Source organism: Diabrotica virgifera, chromosome 7 (assembly GCF_917563875.1).
Source record: "Diabrotica virgifera virgifera chromosome 7, PGI_DIABVI_V3a".
NCBI classification, from domain to species: domain Eukaryota; kingdom Metazoa; phylum Arthropoda; class Insecta; order Coleoptera; family Chrysomelidae; genus Diabrotica; species Diabrotica virgifera.
The window spans coordinates 27684122-27704282 of record NC_065449.1 but is presented as its reverse complement, the minus strand read 5'-3'; the positions used below and the strand labels follow the sequence as shown (position 1 = coordinate 27704282).

General features: G+C 32.1%; 1 protein-coding gene across 1 annotated transcript in view; it reads right to left on the bottom strand.

The window, feature by feature from the left end:
* The window catches only part of LOC114329335 (mortality factor 4-like protein 1), a 43725-nt gene extending 24135 nt beyond the window's left edge, over positions 1 to 19590 (bottom strand). The window contains exons 1-2 of the mRNA XM_050656301.1: positions 19244 to 19590; positions 18994 to 19190 (exon numbers count right to left, since the gene is read on the bottom strand). Coding sequence (XP_050512258.1) covers positions 18994 to 19190; positions 19244 to 19389 — 343 coding nt within the window. The 5' untranslated portion in view covers positions 19390 to 19590. The remainder of the gene's footprint in view (positions 1 to 18993; positions 19191 to 19243) is intronic.
* Between the last annotated feature and the right edge of the window lie 571 nt (positions 19591 to 20161).

Below are 20161 nucleotides of genomic sequence, written 5' to 3'. Positions count from 1 at the left end.
CTGTGAAAATTATTTGTTTATCGTTTTTTTAAGAATAAAATTCCATATTTGTTTGATTGGATTCTACTTGTTTTTCATTTAGATGTCCGCCATTTTGGATCCGCCATTTTGAAATTTAAATTTTTAATCTTTAATTCAGATTCAACAACCTGTTAAAAATTAAGACAATAAATGTTTTAGAAAAATGTTCTTTTTTATGTTCTTTTATGAAAATCCGCATTTTGGATCCGCCATTTTATAGTTTATAATGTTAACATTTAAGTTAGGTTTATCAAAGCACTCAAAAATAAATATATGTAGAAATAAATATATTTTGTAAAGAAATTATGATTTTACAACTATTTTTTAAGTTATCCGCCATTTTGGATCTGTCATTTTATAATTTAAATTATCAAAATTTGAATCGGGTTCAGCAACCTCTCAAAAATATCCACATATATGCAAACAAACACGTTTTATAAAAAAAATTCGGATTTTACAACTACTTTTTAAGGATTTTTAGGAAAAAATCCGCCATTTTGAATCCGCCATTTTGAATTTGCAAATTGTAATGTCAGATTCGGGTTCAGCATAATCAAAACTAAAATAAAAACATTTTTTATCAAAATAAAATGTTGAATTCACCCATATCCTTAAGATTATTTATACAAAATAATTGTTATTGTTTAAACAATTAATAAACAATTAGCGGCGAAATTTGTGAGTAGAACTTTTTACTTTAACATATTTATAAACTAACAAAAAAAGTTTTAGAAAAATATAACCTTGTTTGATTTTTTCCGAAACATTGTATCTTTTCGTTCTAATTGCACTCCCCTAATAGCGATAAATACAAAATAAGGGGGCAAAATACGCCTGTTCTTATTCAATGTTTCTCAACCACTTTGGTGGCACTTAGAACCTTAGTAATTCGCTTAGAAAATTCTTATAACTTACTTAAATGGTCTACCATATTTCATTAAAATCGACCTAATAGATTTTGCATAATAAATTTGCAATGTAAATGTTTTTAAAAAAGTTCAAATTTTTTAAAATCTTTCTGAACAGAAAGTAGACCATTTAGAAGTTGGCTAATTTTTTTACATATAAAGAGGTGTTCTAACCTATCTAATACACTTTACAGAATTAAAATGGGATTATTTAAGGGGCCTCAGCAATGTTTTAAAATTACAAACAATTGTTTGGCTTATAAACAAATAGCTTTGTTTAATAATAAAAAAATTAATTTTTAGCAATGCAAATAATTAAAACCGGTATAATTTGACTTAAACTTTCAAATGCTGTCAGCAGAATTGCTATTTTATTTTTTAATCAAAAGTTATTCTCGTTCAAAAATTGCAATTTTTCGATTTTTTGAATGTTCCGCCGCGATTATCTCGAAAACTATGCATCCTACAAAAAAACTTGTAAAAAAATTTTTTGCTTAGAATTACCCAAGGAATACAAAAAAAATGTTTTATTTTGCGAAAAATGGATGTTATATAATTCCTCAAGTTCTTTGTTTATAACAATCTTTTCGACATCCGGATCAACTGTTACCCAAAAAATTCGTGTTCTACGGGTCAAAATACATAAAAAAAACTTGGGTAAGTCCATCTAAATAAAGGAGCTCGTAGCACCCCCTCCTGGACACAGCACTAATTTGTTTATAAGCCAAAAAATTGTTTATAACTTTAAAACATTGCTGAGGCTGCTTAAATAATCCGATTTCAATTCTGTAAAGTGCATTAGATAGGTGGAGTGCTTCTTTATATGTAAAAAAATTGACAAATCTTTGCATGTTCTAGTTTTTGTTGTGCAAGATTTTAAAAAATTTTAATTTTTTAAAAAAAGTTTGCAAAATTATTATGCAAAATCTAGTAGGTCAATTTTAATGAAATTTGGTGGACGGTTTTAGCACATTACAAAAATTTTCTAAGCGAATTAGGAAGGTTCCAAGTATAACCTAAGTGATGGAAAAACATTGAATAAGGACAGGCTTGTTTTGCCCCCTTATTTTATATTTATTGCTATTTTGCAGCAAGGGTGTTAAATTAAGACATTTTTAACCAATCGTATCTGATAGAAAATTTAATTATCTTTATTTTATTTCTCTACGACTTTGTTCCAAAATGGATCGTTTTAAAGTTATAAGCAAAAAAGTAGAAAAAATAACGAAATTTTTTGAAATTTTTAAATCTTTTATTTTTTTTATTAATGTTCCTGGCATATTTGAGAAGGAGCATAAGTCAATTATTATTAACGAAGTTATCACCTAACTTTATCCGCAAAAATCCGAATGCCACCTCTCACATCCACCTAAAAACAGATCTTTCCTGGCCTATCATAACTGTATTTGTTTTCCCTGATTACAACGCCATCTATCAAAATGTGATTTTTGGTTTTTCATTTGGAAGTACAGTAAAACCTCCGTTAACCGAAACCTTTTTAACCGAAACATCGTTTAACCGAAACGGCTGACAGTTTCAATAATTTCGTCAAAAAGTAATATTTTATTGCAAAACGGAAATAATTCGATGTTAATTTGTCAACATCATAAACATTACTTTTATACACAACTAAATAAGGCAACTAAATATACAACAAATTAATGTTTTTGCGAACTTTGACCACGAATTTTATGTCATTTGATACAAGAAGAATACAAAAAACAATGTTATTTTTAACCGAAATTCTGGTTATCCGAAACGCCCTCTCCCCCAATTATTTCGGTTAACGGAGGTTTTACTGTAGGTACATTATATAACGAGCGATCCACAATTATTGGGATCAAATCTAGCCGTGCAAAAAATTACGTATGTCTTGTTTTAATCTGAATTTATATCATTGGTTTATCAATTAATTTTGATTAACATTATAAAACATAAAAAATCAGTCAAAACCTTTAACACAGAACTTCAATCAAAAATAAAAAGAATTAACAAAATTATAAGTAACAATAATAAATAAAATCAAACAAGATGCTGTAATATGTCCACCACCAACATCTCTACATAACCTAACTTTTCTTGTTAAGTTGACGTACACTGCAAAGGTGACGTAAACTGGAAAGTATATCTGAATTAAGAATAGACATGCACTGTATAGCTATCTCTGTCGTTCAGAGCCACCTATGGCGACAATAATTTTGGATCACACGTTATAATATTTGGAGATATTTCTATGATTTACCTATGGTATGACGATAAATCGTATTTTTCCGATTATAGCGCCATCTATTAACAATTCAAAAAATGTCTCGAATAAAAGTTACTTATTTTTGTATAAGGAATCCAAATCTGCAATAAAAATGGGGGTTCCTATTTAAGATTTTAAACTTGCCTCCCACTACACCTCCAGGGTGTGGAGTGGAGTGGGGAGTCTTGTTTGGTGTCATTCGATAAGATTTTTAAAAAATATTGAACACGTTTTTCAGCTTTTTGATCCGATGTTCGTTTCGCCAAATATTCGACCGTCCCGGTACTTTTGACACACCCTGTATATCTCGTACACTTTTATGAGATATATCAAATGAAAACTATGACTAACAAATAAACGATAACAAAAGATGTGGAGGGAATGTTTATTATACTTAGTAACTAAGAGGTTGTAAAATGTAGTTTATTACATGGGGATTACATCCCCTCTATTACATACTCAATCGGATATGAAATTTAACTGTTAACAGTAAATTGTAGATAAAAAAATAAGTAATCTAGGACATATTTGCGAGTCACGATTAATACGATATTTACCAAATTAATTATAGGCTATTGATTATGGTCAAAATAACAGAGTTTTTTTATTATTAATGGCTTTGACAGAGCCAATTAGCAAGAAATAACAGAGTTAAAAGGAACTACAACGTTTATGTGGTTTTATTGTCTCATGTAGTCAATGGACCTCTAAATTTGAAAAAACCGCGGAGTGCTACCATTTAAATGGGTGAATTTTTGAGAAATGGGTGAATTAGTCCCTAGGTACAGGGTGAATTAGGGCGAGTGCTACGCACTTTTTGTACCGGGTGTCCCAATAAGAATGGCTCTCGGCCATATCTCAGGAACCGTTTATAGTAGAGCTTTGAAATAAAAATTTTTATAACAAAAGTTGCCTCAGGAAAAGCCTGGAAATTATTTTCATAATTGTGGGACCACCGCTAGAGGGCGTAATTGAATATCAAAAATTAAAAAATCTAAATTTTACAAAATTTTCCTAATGAAGGGGCACTGAAAATCCGATCGTCGTATTCTTCATAAAATTCTACGCATATTTGATTTGACAAGTTTAGGTCTACCTTTGAAAATAAGAGGTGGGGGTGAGTGGGAACCTTGTTATGAATAACTGGCTGTGAGTCCGGTTCTGCTTAATCAAATTTTGCAAACTTGGTCTTGTTGAAGACAGATCTTTTTCGTCAATGTAAAAGTTATGATTTCGAACCAACTTACTGAGTAATATGCCAGCTAGAAGGCGTTATTTAATTTTTTTCAGAAATCTAGTGTTCCTTGGGAAAATATTAAATACAAACATGCATTTTTAATACCATATTACAAAATTAGACAAAATTAGCAACAGAATAGCGAAAACCGCATGTTAATACCTTTTTTCTATCTCGAGATATCTTACAAAACGTGTAAATTTAAAAACATAACTGTTACTGTCACCGGTAAACGAAATAATTCATTAAAAGTAGTGTGCTATGGAAACAACAAAGAAACATTTTCCAGCTGTCAACGTATATTAGGTCTTTTTAACGCTTCTCATTTGTTTCGAGCCTCGTTCATATCTCGTATATTAATATTATACACGGATTATACGGCATATGACAGAGGCTCGAAACAAATGAGAAGCTTTGAAAAGCCCTATTACAAAGAAATAAAAACAACTATTTATTGATGACATAAACGTCCAAATTTTTGCCCATCATTTTCGTTGCAAACATTTACTCTTTCAAGAGTAGATTGAACAGCAGTCTCAATTTCTGCTCTCGATATGCTTTGAATGGCGTTTAGTATTCTCTGGATAATGTATTCTAGAGTAGTGTATGATGGGCAACAATTTGAATATTTAGGTCGCCACTAAATAGTTCTTTTTGTTCTGTGTTATATTTAATTTTAATAGTATTGTTTCTCTTTATATTGTTGTTTTAATTAATTATATTTTTATACGTTGACATCTGGAAAATGTTATTTTGTTTTTTTCCACAGCACACTACTTTTCATTAACTTAGTTTACCGGTGATAGTAACAGTTATGTATAAAATTTACACGTTTCTCGAGATATCTTGAGATAGACAAAAGGTATCGACATGCGGTTTTCGCTATTCTATTGCTAATTTAATCTAATTTTATAAAGTATGATTAAAAATGCATACTTGTATTTAATATTTTCCAAAGAAAACTAGATTTCTGAAAAAAATTAAATAACGCCTCCCAGCTGGCTTATTACTTATTAGGATGGTTCAAAATTATCACGCTTACATTGAAGAAAAAGATCTGTCTTCAACAAGACCCAGTTTTCAAAATTTGATTTAGCAGAACCGGACTTACAGCCATTTTTTCATAACAAGGTTCCCACTCACCCCCACCTCTTATTTGCAAAGGTAGAGTTAAACTTGTTAAATCAAATATGCGCAGAATTTGATGAAGAATACAATAATCGGATTTCCAGTGCCCTTTCATTAGGAAAATTTTGTAAAATTTAGATTTTTTTATTTTTGATATTCAATTACGCCCTCTAGCGGTGGACCCACAATTATGAAAATAATTTCCAGGCTTTTCCTGAGGCAACTTTTGTTATAAAATTTTTTATTTCAAAGCTCTACTATAAACCGTTCCTGAGATATGGCCGAGAGCCATTCTTATTGGGGCACCCGGTACAAAGACGTCTACAGGAAAATTGTTCCAGGTTAAATTTACTATCGAAATATTATATTTGAAAGTCAAAAATATTTTTATTTACAAAAATATATTCAAAAGAAAAGCAATAAAAAAACACGAAAGAAAGCAATTTTGTTTTTTTCCATAACTTTTTTCCACGGGGATATAGGTATAGACTATAGACATTGCTTCAGCAACAATAACTTACATTCTTTCTCTTTAAAATGACGTTTAGTAGAAGTCTCTAGGATATATTATATTTTCCGAAATATGATTTTTCAAAATTCGCCGCTCACAGCATTTTTGGCCATTTTCCCCGTTATTTCGCAAACATTGTTCTGTAACTTTTTTTGCGCATTTCCAGGTATATGCAATGGTACATTTATTAGAAAGAGGAGTCAATTACCTTTAAAATGGTCTATCGTATATGGTTGCTTGACTATTTAGAAGCAAGATCTGCTTTTTCAAAGTATTATACTTTTAATGATTTTTTATGATTATTTTTTAAATTTCTCATTATGACTTTTTTTCTTGTACATTTAGGGATATACATTATACAGGGTGTCCTGAAAAGATTGGTCATAAATTATACCACACGTTCTGGGGTCAAAAATAGTTCGATTGAACCTAACTTACCTTAGTACAAATGTGCTCATAAAAAAAGTTACAGCCCTTTGAAGTTACAAAATGAAAATCGATTTTTTTCAATATATCGAAAAATATTAGAGATTTTTTATTGAAAATGGACATGTACCATTCTTACAGCAGGAACCTCTTAAAACAAAATTATAGTGAAATTTGTCCACCACATAAAAATTGTATGGGGGTTTTGTTCCCTTAAACCCCCCAAACTTTTGTGTACGTTCCAATTAATTCATTATTGTGGTACTATTAGTTAAACACAACGTTTTTAAACCTTTTTGCCTCTTAGTATTTTTTCGATAAGCCAGTTTTTATCGAGATGCGGCTTCTTTTTTAATATATTTACATAAAAATTTTATGAGGATTTTGTTCCTTTAAAACCCCCAAATGTTTGTGTACGTTCCATTTAAACTATTATTGTGGTATCATTAGTCAAACACAGTGTTTTTAAAACTTTTTTGCCTCTTAGTCTTTTTTTGATAAGTCACCTTTTATCGAGATGCGGCTTTTTTTTCAAAATATACCTAAAATGTAAATTATAAATAAATTTTTTTAAGATTATTAAAAGGTCTATGAATCGTACTTAACCATATACAAATATGTGGTGGATTCGACAAATATTCAAAATATGTTGATAAACACTGGCTTATCGAAAAAGTACTAAGAGACAAAAAAGTTTTAAAAACATTGTGTTTAACTAATGGCGCCACAATAATATTTTAATTGGAACGTACACAGAAGTTTGGGGGGTTGAAGGGAACAAAACCCCCATAAAAATTTTATGGGGTGCACAAATTTCACTTTAATTTTTTTTTAAGATGTTGCTACCATAAGGATGCCACATGTCCATTTTCAATAAAAAATCTCTAAGAGTTTTCGATATATGAAAAAAAATCGATTTTCATTTTGTAACTTCAAAGGGCTGTAACTTTTTTTGTGTGCACTATTGTATATAGGTAAGTGAGGTTCAGTCAATCTATTTTTGACCCCAGAATCTGTGGTATAATTTATGACCAATCTTTTCGGGACACCCTGTATAATAGAAAGCAGCATATTTACTTTAAAATGGTGTACTCCAAAAAATCTATGACTATTTTTAAACAAGATGTCCGTAGGATATCGAAGAGTATCCGTAATTTGAAAAAATTGTAAAATTTTTAATTTTTTTTTAATTAGAAGAATGTAATCGCATATTATAATTTTTAATTTCATAACTTCTATTGTTATTATTCATAACTTATATATTTATATTTCATAACTCGATATTGTGAAATATAAAGGTACTTTACTCCTGAGCAAATTCATATTTTTTAACATACCTCGTACACTATTAATAAAATTTTATATCTAATGATTGCATTTTAGGTTTCACACTAGGCAGAGCATTTTATAAAGAATAACTTTTTTCCATAAAATGAATACTAAAAAAGTTTTCCATATGGTTCCAGTTCCAACTATTGCATGTGTATATGTCACACTTTGAAAAAGCATATCTTGTTTAAAAATAGTCCTAGAATGTTTTACAGTACACCATTTTAAAGTAAAGAAAATGAGCTTTCCTTTTTATTACACAATGTATATACCCAAATATACAATAAAAAAAGTTATAATGAGAAATTTAAAAATAATCGTAAAATATATCAAAAATCATTAAAAGTATAAAATTTTGAAAAACCATATCTTGCTTAAATATAGCCATACGGCCTTCTACTATAGAACACTTTAAAGGTAATTGACATCTCTTTCTACTAAATGTACCATTGCGTATACCTAGAAATGCGTAGAAAAAAGTTACAGAACAATGTTTGCGAAGTAACAAGGAAAATATCCCAAAATCGCTGTGAGTGGCGAAATTTCAAAAATCATATTTTGGAAATTGTAAATCACAGGGACTTCTAATACCAAACGCCATTTTAAAGAGGAAGGTGTTTATCAACTACATTAGAAAAATGGTCTTTTCAGAGAACTCGAACCCTGTTTTCTGTTTCGATTAAATGTGTTCTACTTTTCGATTAAATTCAATGTTCAAGCCAGCTCCCGCCAGCCATCTGCCTCTTGGAAGTTTGAGCATTTAATTTAAGCGAAAATCAATGTTCATTTGTGATATAAACATTTTTGTCTGATTTCTGACTGCAGTAAAATGTATTTTGAATTAAATAAATTACATACATTCTTCTTTATTTTGTCAAATAATTTAAGTTAAAAATAAGTTTTTGGACACCTTGTATAAATAATTATGTAAATGAGTTAGTTAGAAGCAACCTACCTTGCTCGTTTCGGTACGAAACCGATCTGTGCCTCTACTTTGAGGCCACGAGATGTCACCTGGTATTTATTGAAAAATACCTACGGCGTCAAGCAAGCAGGAAATAATCGCAACTTTCTACTTTTTAAAAAGTATGAAAATAATATGTAAAATATTATACGGGAAATAAATATTCTACCTTCGTCTGTGCTGCCATCTTGGGAACGTTTTCGCTGTCTACAGCTCATCAGCCAAGCTCTCAGAACAGACGAAGATGTAGAATATTTCCTCCGTATACCCGAGGCCGTAAGACAGCCATGCAGTCCTTATGGGACTAGCGCAATCTGAGTTAGTTAGAAGCAACCTACCTTGCTCGTTTCGGTACGAAACCGATCTGTGCCTCTACTTTGAGGCCACGAGATGTCACCTGGTATTTATTGAAAAATACCTACGGCGTCAAACAAGCAGGAAATAATCGCAACTTTCTACTTTTTAAAAAGTATGAAAATAATATGTAAAATATTATACGGGAAATAAATATTCTACCTTCGTCTGTGCTGCCATCTTGGGAACGTTTTCGCTGTCTACAGCTCATCAGCCAAGCTCTCAGAACAGACGAAGATGTAGAATATTTCCTCCGTATACCCGAGACCGTAAGACAGCCATGCAGTCCTTATGGGACTAGCGCAATCTGAGTTAGTTAGAAGCAACCTACCTTGCTCGTTTCGGTACGAAACCGATCTGTGCCTCTACTTTGAGGCCACGAGATGTCACCTGGTATTTATTGAAAAATACCTACGGCGTCAAACAAGCAGGAAATAATCGCAACTTTCTACTTTTTAAAAAGTATGAAAATAATATGTAAAATATTATACGGGAAATAAATATTCTACCTTCGTCTGTGCTGCCATCTTGGTAGAATCTGGTAGGATCTGCACAGATCGGTTTCGTACCGAAACGAGCAAGGTAGGTTGCTTCTAACTAACTCAGATTGCGCTAGTCCCATAAGGACTGCATGGCTGTCTTACGGCCTCGGGTATACGGAGGAAATATTCTACATCTTCGTCTGTTCTGAGAGCTTGGCTGATGAGCTGTAGACAGCGAAAACGTTCCCAAGATGGCAGCACAGACGAAGGTAGAATATTTATTTCCCGTATAATATTTTACATATTATTTTCATACTTTTTAAAAAGTAGAAAGTTGCGATTATTTCCTGCTTGTTTGACGCCGTAGGTATTTTTCAATAAATACCAGGTGACATCTCGTGGCCTCAAAGTAGAGGCACAGATCGGTTTCGTACCGAAACGAGCAAGGTAGGTTGCTTCTAACTAACTCAGATTGCGCTAGTCCCATAAGGACTGCATGGCTGTCTTACGGCCTCGGGTATACGGAGGAAATATTCTACATCTTCGTCTGTTCTGAGAGCTTGGCTGATGAGCTGTAGACAGCGAAAACGTTCCCAAGATGGCAGCACAGACGAAGGTAGAATATTTATTTCCCGTATAATATTTTACATATTATTTTCATACTTTTTAAAAAGTAGAAAGTTGCGATTATTTCCTGCTTGTTTGACGCCGTAGGTATTTTTCAATAAATACCAGGTGACATCTCGTGGCCTCAAAGTAGAGGCACAGATCGGTTTCGTACCGAAACGAGCAAGGTAGGTTGCTTCTAACTAACTCAGATTGCGCTAGTCCCATAAGGACTGCATGGCTGTCTTACGGCCTCGGGTATACGGAGGAAATATTCTACATCTTCGTCTGTTCTGAGGGCTTGGCTGATGAGCTGTAGACAGCGAAAACGTTCCCAAGATGGCAGCACAGACGAAGGTAGAATATTTATTTCCCGTATAATATTTTACAATTATGTAAATGTTTATATTACTGAATAGATAATTAAATAACCTTTCAAATGAGCTAGCACACGACCCCTATTCTCGTTTAAAAAATCATCGATTACGTCATCACGCCCAGGTGGATGACGTCACTAGTATGACATAATATATACCAAAATATCGTAATTTAAAAATAAAAATCGACTTGTTTCAGGATTTTTCCTTAACGTCGCGGGTTTACGAAATAACTAATGTATTCCTTTCATTTGCACCATACTGTATGTCTGACTTGCCGATATGAATGATGAGTCAGATTAAATTAAATTCTTAGAAGAATTTTTTTACTAAGCAACAACATTTTTGTTTCATTTATTAATATTTTGTATTTTGACAACGACGTCCGAAGTGGAAGTCGAAACGTAAATAAAATAATTTTTTAAGTTAAATTGTGGCTTATTTCCCAATTAAAATAGCGATTTAAAATAAATGGTACTCCGTTAAAAGGAAAAACTTTTTATTGGGGGTGTTTTCGCCGGGACTGTCTTAGCCGGGGCTATTTTAGCCGGAGGCATCTAAACATTCCGTATATGTATTTGGAACCTAAGAGTTTTCTATTGGTTCGTTGCAGCACGCGGTCATATTTTAACCAATAGGCGGCGAGGTCCCAAACGCATATACGGAATGTTATTCGGTTCCAAATTCATATACGGAATGTTAAATATTCGTACACCGAAAAAGATAAGTTTTTATTAGAGTCTGTTAAAAGGAGATTAATTTTAAAATAGTTGTTACTGTATTATTAAATAAAAATAAAAAAATAAAACAATTATAGTATTTGGAATGTTATTTGTTGCGAAATTCATATAAGGTATGTTAAATATTCGTAGAACAAAAAGACGATTTTTATTAAAGCCAATTAAAATGAGCCTAGTTTTTAATAGTATATTACGAGTATGCAACGAGCATTTAATGATGGTCATTATGAAGCGAGTATAAGGGATACGAAACGAGCCGCCTAGCGGCGAGTTTCGTATAGAGTACGAGCTTCATAATGATAATTAAATGCAAGTTGTTTTCACGATTTTTTCTATGATCATTCACAAAAAAATATATTCAAATTTATTAATTTTGTAACGCAAAGAAATTATTTGTCAGTCTGACAGTTTGTTTACATATTGAGAACTGTCAAAGAATATGTATTTGATTCGCCATTGGTTACTGTGCGTGTGCCACCTTTATCGCGAATGTCATATCGCGATTCTATTGGTTAAAAATCTGTATCCTAATGAAAATATGTATCATAATGAAGTTCATTTTGATACAGGTAGTGACATCATAATTGATATATTATAGTATGATAACAGAAAAATTATTGTTAATGTATTGTTAAAGATCCACAAGGAAAAAGGTTTTCCTGTAGTTGGCTGTATACCATATAATACAAAAAAACGAATAAAGTCCTTTATAAAAAGTCTATATTTAAAGGGGCTAAAAAGGGCTACATCACAGAACTAGTTTTAGATTGATTGACCAATCATCATCAGTGCTTTCCTAAACTGAATATAACCTGATAAAATGATGCAAAGGTTTTAAAATTTTGACTACGTTTAAAAAAAGTTGTAGGTTATACCTACTCATGTGTCCTTACCATGCTAACCACCAAAATATAATATTACAAATTTTATTTACATATATTACATAATTACAAATATTTTGGTGGTTAGCATGTAAAATCACGTGAGTATAACGTACAACTTTTTTTAACCGTAGTAAAAATTTTAAAACCTTTGCACCATTTTATAAGGTTATATTCATTTTAGGAAAGCACTGATGATGATTGGTCAATCAATCGAAAACTAGTTCTGTGATGTAGCCCTTTTTAGGGATATTAAATATAGACCTTTTATAAAGGACTTTATTCGTTTTTTGTATTATATGGTATACAGCCAACTACAGGAAAACCTTTTTCCTTATGGATCTTTAATAATACATTAACAATAATTTTTCTATTCTCATACTATAAAATATCAATTATGATGTCACTACCTGTATCATAATGAACTTCATTATGATACAGATTTTCAATATGATACAGATTTTTAACCAATAGAATCGCGATATGACATTCGCGATAAAGGTGGCACACGCGCAGTAACCAATGGCGAGTCAAATATATACGCTTTGACAGTTCTCAATATGTAAACATACTGTCAGACTGACAAACTACTTAATTTTGTTTGCGTTACAAAATTAATAAAGTTGAATATATTTTTTTTTGTGAACGATCATAGAAAAAATCGTGAAAACAACTTGCATTTAATTATCATTATGAAGCTCGTACTCTATACGAAACTCGCCGCTAGGCGGCTCGTTTCGTATCCCTTATACCCGCTTCATAATGACCATCATTAAATACTCGTTGTATAATATACTATTAAAAACCAGTCTCATTTTAACTGGCTTTAATAAAAATCGTCTTTTTGTTCTACGAATATTTAACATACCCTATATGAATTTCGCACCAAATAACATTCCAAATACTATAATTGTTTTATTTTTATTTAATAATACAATAACAAGTATTTTAAAATTAATCTCCTTTTAACAGACTCTAATAAAAACTTATCTTTTTCGGTGTACGAATATTTAACATTCCGTATATGAATTTGGAACCGAATAACATTCCGTATATGCGTTTGGGACCTCGCCGCCTATTGGTTAAAATATGACCGCGTGCTGCAACGAACCAATAGAAAACTCCTAGGTTCCAAATACATATACGGAATGTTTAGATGCTAGCCGGAGCTGTCTTGACCGAGCCTATTTTGTGTGCGATCTATTTTGTCGGGGCTATTTTGTTTACAGGCGTTTGTCGAGGCTATTTTGTATCAGGGCTTTTTTGACGGGGCTATTTTGTTTACGGGCGTTTGTCGAGGCTATTTTGTATCAGGGCTTTTTTTGACGGGGCTTTTTTGACGGGGCTGTTTTGACCGGGCCATTTTGATAAGTCACGCTCACAGCTGTATAGAGTAATACTTTTCACTATTATAGTGTCATATATCCTCTTTTAATTTCTTTGGTTGTCATTTTGCTTGTAAGTTAATTACAAGCAGCAAAATGAATAGAAAATGCTCAGACCATAGATAGTATTAACCCCTGGAACCACAACTTGGGGTAACTGAGACCACCACAACGTGGGGTCGCCGGTGACCCATTCTGAAAATCGGTTCATATTTAACTTTGAAAATTAGACTGTTTTAATTCAGTTTTGGAAAAAAGTTTTTCAAAAAACAAAAACGTTTGCTGAATAAAAAATGAAAGAAAAAATCATTACAAATAAAAAAAAACCCAAGAAACTCATAAGCTAATGAAATCTGTTTGAATTTTTTGTATCACATAATCCACTGATAAGTTCTGATGTCCACCACAAAATCCATATTTTTGGAGGTGTATGTACAAATTTTGCCACAATTGGCTTATATTTCAATATTTTTCCTTGAATTCTTTTTGAATATTATTTAAATTGTACTTAATATGCCTATACAGGGTGTCCAAAAACTCTACCGACAAACGAAGACAGGAGATTCCTCAGCAGATAATTTTAAGAGAATTTAACCAAGTTCACCTAGTCCGAAAATGCTTCCTAAGGCAGCTAGGGCTCTTTGAAGATGGCGTCTTGTAATTAGTTTTTCTTAAATACCTCCAGAACGCTTTTAGTTAGAAAAACTAAAAATGGTACGCATATTTATCTTCCAGGGATAAATCGATTCCATCCATGATGACTTTCTAGTACCAGTCATAGGCATCCGTTTTGGGTGGGGTAACGGTTATTTTATCGCATAACTTTTTTGTCTTTAACTTTTAAGCACTTTTGATACTGGATTACTAAATTGTAAGGTATTCTAGTACTAAAAGGTACTCTTGCTTTAAGTCGGTAGAACACACCGTTTTCTAGAAAAATCGATTTGAAAATTTTTAGTTTCCTGAATTTGAAAAAATTTTGAAAATTAAAAAAAAACGGTGTTTTTTACCAACTTCAAGCAAGAGTAACTTTTAATACTAGAATACCTCATAATTTAATAATCTAGTGTCAAAAATTCTTAAAAATTAAAGACAAAAAAGGTATGCGATAAAATAACCGTTGACCTACCCAAAACGGACGCATATGACCGGTACTAGAAATTCACAATTAATAAAATCGATTCATCTCTGGAATATAAATAAATGTACCAATTTTCGTTTTTCTAAATAGTTTTTTTATTGAAATTTTTTTTGATATTCAAACGATGAAAAATTTTCAAATCGATTTTTCTAGAAAACTGTGTATCCTATCGACTTAAAGTAAGAGTACTTTTTAGTACTACAATACCTTACATTTTAATAATCCAGACTCAAAAGTGCTTAAAAATTGAAAACAAAAAAGTTATGCGATAATAACTGATGCTCTACCCAAAACGGACGCCTATGACCGGTACTAGAAATTTGCAATTAATGGAATCGATTTATTCCTGGAAGATAAATATGTGTACCAATTTTCGTTCTTCTAAATAGAAGCGTTCTGGAGATATTTAAGAAAAACTAATTACCAGACGCCATCTTCAAATAGCTCTAGCTCCTTTAGGAAGCATTTTCGGACTAGTAAATTGTCTTAAAATTATCTGAGGAATCTCCTGTCTTCGTTTGTCGGTAGAGTTTCTGGACACCCTGTATAATTCAAAAATAAAATGATTGTACCATAGTTTAAAAAAAGAATGTGTGTGTACTTTGTACGCACGTAAGAAGTTATACTTCTATTATATGATTTCTTAAAAATAAATATACTTTAAACAGTTTGTTTTAATTTTTTTAAATACCAAACTAATTTTGTGCTTACCGCTTTCAAAAAAATAAAAAAAAAGTATAGGATTGCTCCGGACTCGAACTCAAGACCTCTCGATCTCTGGCCAAATGCTATACCAAATACGCTACGAGGACTGTGTCTGTATCGGTTCGGACGTACCTAATGACAATTCACGGTAACAAACAGACAAGTATAATAAATATACAATAAAATGTTTTAATAATACTCATCTTACTCCTGAGGAAGACAATCCAAAGACACAAAAATTATAATAAATATATTTACTAAAAACACTAATATATTCTTTTCACAGCTTTTCTTGCGTCTGGCTTTGGTGAACCCATTGTTAATTGGATTAAAAGCTTTTTGATGGGACGTACACAACACGTTCGTATCAACAATTATGTTTCTAAAGAATTCCATTGTTGTTCTGGTCCTGGTGTCCCACAAGGGTCTTATTGTGGTCCCTTGCTCTTTAACTTGTTCATTGTTAAGGCTATCAAAAACTCACACTTTCTACTATTTGCTGATGATCTTAAGTTATTTCGTTACATACATGATATATCAGATAGAGATCTTCTGCAAGATGATGTTAATAATATATGTTTATGGTCGAAACAAAATGGTTTAAGCCTAAATCCGACTAAATGTTCTTGTATTTCATTTGGTCGTATAAATAATCTAATAGATATGTTCTTATTGATGTACTCTTGGATTCAGTTACTGAGATTAAAGATTTGGGTGTATTATTGGATTGTGCATTGACATTTAGAAGCCATTATCTTAAAATTAAGGAAACAGGATTTCACAATCTTGGTTTTATTTATCACAACAGTCATGATCTCTCACCTACTGTATTCAAATTACTGTACTGCTCTCTAGTGCGCTCAGGGCTTGAATACTGCTCTGTTGTTTGGTCTCCATTTCATCAAGTTTACATTGATGGATTGGAGAGCGTTCAGCGGAAGTTTCTAAGATCCTTAGCTTATAAAGCACATACTAATATAAGAAATACTGAAAATTTCCTCATAGATTATTCTGGAATAATGTCTCAATTTAATGTTGCTACACTGAAGAACCGCAGGTTGAGAGCAGATATGTTGTTTCTATTTAAAATTCTAAACAATGCTATTAATTGTCCCTCGTTATTGGATAATGTGTACTTAAACACAATACATAGAACTCGACACACTGCACTCTTTTATATTCCTTTTCATAGGACTGAGTATGATCGTCATTTTCCCTTGTCGAGAATGCTCAGCTTATGCAATGATATGCTACTTGATCCATTCTGTCCAAGCATTAATGTCTTCAAAAGGCAGCTTGGGAGTTTAATGATTTAAATATGTGATATTTTTCATCTTCTGTAATTGGATATACTGTGTTATTTTACAAATTTTATTGTTTAATTGTCTTTTATTCGTTGATTTTTGATGTTTTTTGTACATGATTTTTACTTTTACTATTTTTATTTTTTTTGTATTCGTTTGTAAATGGTTCTACCGTCGAAATAAATAAATAAATAACTAAGGTGAACAGACTTGATCACAAGAAAGGAAGAAACATGTGAAAGGTATGGTATCAGAATGACCTTAGACAGACTTGAAACTAATCAGTTCATGGTTCGGACATTATGGTGAGAATAAGTGAAGGTAGAACTGTAAAGAGGGTATGGAAAGCAGCATCCGAAAAAAACTTCAAAGAGGCAGGTATGAACCAGCAAGAACATAGAAGGCAGATATTGGAGACGCTTGCACAAAAAGTAATATTGGGTGGAAATAGGCAGAGACTAGCTACTGACTGAAAGGCATGGAGACGTCTGAATTCTCCATTTACCTTGACACAGTAAGGTATACGAGGATGGCTTAAGTTTTTGTTTTGTTTTTTTATATCCACGGGACAAGTCCAATACAGTTACAATTGTTTACAAATTTTGGAACAATTTAGTATACTAAATCTAAGTCATATATTATATAACACATAAAATATAATAGTTAAAATAGTTAACATAAATAATATAAATTACATACAGAACAAATTAGAAACAGACTGGTAAAGGTGGACATAACAAAACAATTAAGAGGCAATATTAATTTGTTGTAAGTCGCGTATAAATTGGTTGGGTGTGGAACTAAAATTAATCCTCTCGGTATTTTGATTTGCTAGACGTAACATTCTAGTTATAGGTTCATTGAGGCCATAATTACATCGATGAAATGGTACATGAAAAGTGGTTTCGACTGCAGTTCGAGTACTGTATGAAGGAACTTTAAAACCAACCTTCAATAAATAATGACTATTTGCTGTACCATTTAACAAACTATATAGAATTTTCAAATCATGGTGATAACGACGTTCTTCCAGGGTATTGATATTTATAAATGCTCTAATTTCGTCATAACTGTAAAAACTGTTACTCCCAGTAATAGCTCTAATTTTAAATCCCAAAAACCTAAGGAATTTGTTTTGGACCTTTTCAATTTTTTCTGCGTAAACATTATAGTAAGGTGACCAAATACTACAACAGTATTCCAAGTAAGGTCTAACAAGAGAACAGTATAACAATTTTAGGGTATTGGGACTTTTAAAATCATAGCAGTTTCGTTTCATGAAGCCAAGCATCTGTAGTCTTTGAAATAATAGAATCAATATGATCTGAGAATTTTAGCGATTTGTCAAACAGTATTTGAAGATCTCTTATTGTGTTAACACAATCTAGTGGTGTGTTATCAAGTTTATATTCAAACGGAATATATGTTCTACCTTGATAAAAACTAATTTTATGACACTTTTTGACATTTAGCTCCATTTCATTTTCTTTACACCAATTCTGTATTTTATTTAATTGAAATTGCAGATTTTCAGAATCGTCAGGACTAGATATTTTCGAAAAGATTTTTAAATCATCCGCAAACAAAAGCTTATCACAGTTTAAATCTGCAATATCATTTATAAATATAATAAATAATAGCGGACCCAGATGTGAACCCTGAGGGACCCCAGAACTGACAACTACATCCTGAGATAGACAATCATGGATCCTTACTGCTTGGCGCCTTCCTATTAGGTAGCTTTCCAGCCATTCAAGCAGTTTCCCATCTAATCCAGCAGCTTCTAATTTAGACAATAGGATGTTATGATTTACCCTTTCAAATGCCTTGGAGAAGTCTGTATAAATAGAATCAATTTGATACCCACCCTCCAAAGCACTTGACAACGCATCTAAATAGCAAAGAATATTTAATTCCGATGATTTGTGTTTCTGAAAACCATATTGCTCATCTACTGGAAACAATTTGAAACATACCGAGAGGCAGTCGGACACTAAGCTTTCAAATAACTTAGGAATGGTACTTAATATAGAAATCGGTCTATAATTTGTAATGTCATATCTACTACCAGCTTTATGTATTGGCGTTAAAAAACTTAATTTCCATGGATCAGGAAAGTAACCAGTATACAAAGAAGAATTAAAAATTTTCCACAATGGTCTGGCCAAAATAAAGCTGCGTTTCTTCAAAACTATAGGAGGTATTTTGTCAGGACCAGCACAGTACAAACACTGTGTACTACTTACCTTTAGCAACTTCAGCTACTGGAGTACTTGCTCTAGAATCACTGTCTTTCGATGCTTCACTTTTGGCAACAGCATTCTTCTTGGTAACCTTTTTCTTACCTTGTTGTGCAGAGTGTGCTTTCTGAACTTCTTTCTGTCTAGCTACATTGGCTTCATTGTATTTTAATACTCTGCTCTCAGGAACCCATTCATCCCAACTAAAATTCATTTATTATTAAAAAAATAATTTTTTTAAGAACAACCTGGTTACTTTTTGTTCCAGCCGGCGTAATGTATGAAATATTTGACTTGTTTTTCTTTGGTAATGGTCGATTTTAAACATTTCGCTTCGTAAATTAAAGGGCCGTGAAAACACAACACTTTTTCTCCTTCGGAGAATTTTAATTTTGGAGGCATAGTTGAGGAAGACGTTATGTATAGATTTTAGAAACTTGGAAAAGAAACACTTTAGGCCTTACACCTAAAAGAAACCGCGAATTGAATTTGATGTTGATGGTGGTCACAAACGCAAACAGTCACAGTACAAAGCAGGAACTAGGAACATTCAACAACAAAAAATTTTTTGTTTTCTGTCGGTAGTCGGTGTCGGTAGTACTCGGTAGTCACCACAAATGTCAAAATGACGCTTTTGTCACTCTCGATTCTAGATCCTGACCCGAATATTAGCGGCGTGTAATTTGTGTTGCCTATATAAACTTGAATCGCGAAAAGGGCCTGTTTATTATCGGTGGCATATATGTATTATAATAGTTCACTATTCATTAGAATTGTTAATTAGAATTGTTTACAATTTGTAGTTTTCATAATTAGTAGTAGATTAGGGCTATTGTTAATTAGTCAAATAGAAAAAATTAAAGTAATAATATTGTAATAAACTACTGTAATCCCATCAGGAAACGACCGATTAGTCACAAGAGGCCAGATACTATAAATAAATAATTTTTTTTTAAATGTCTCATTTACGCCCGGTCTTTTCACCTCCGAATAAAAGTTATCCGGAGGTTTATTTGACAGATTTACATGTAATCTGCCGGATAAACTTCCTGATAAATATTTATTCGGAGGTGAAAAGACCGGACCTTAAACATACACAAAGCGTCCTGATAAAATTTCAAAAACCCGCCACCATGAACAGGTCGGTCGATTTTGCTTTGACACTTTGTTAACG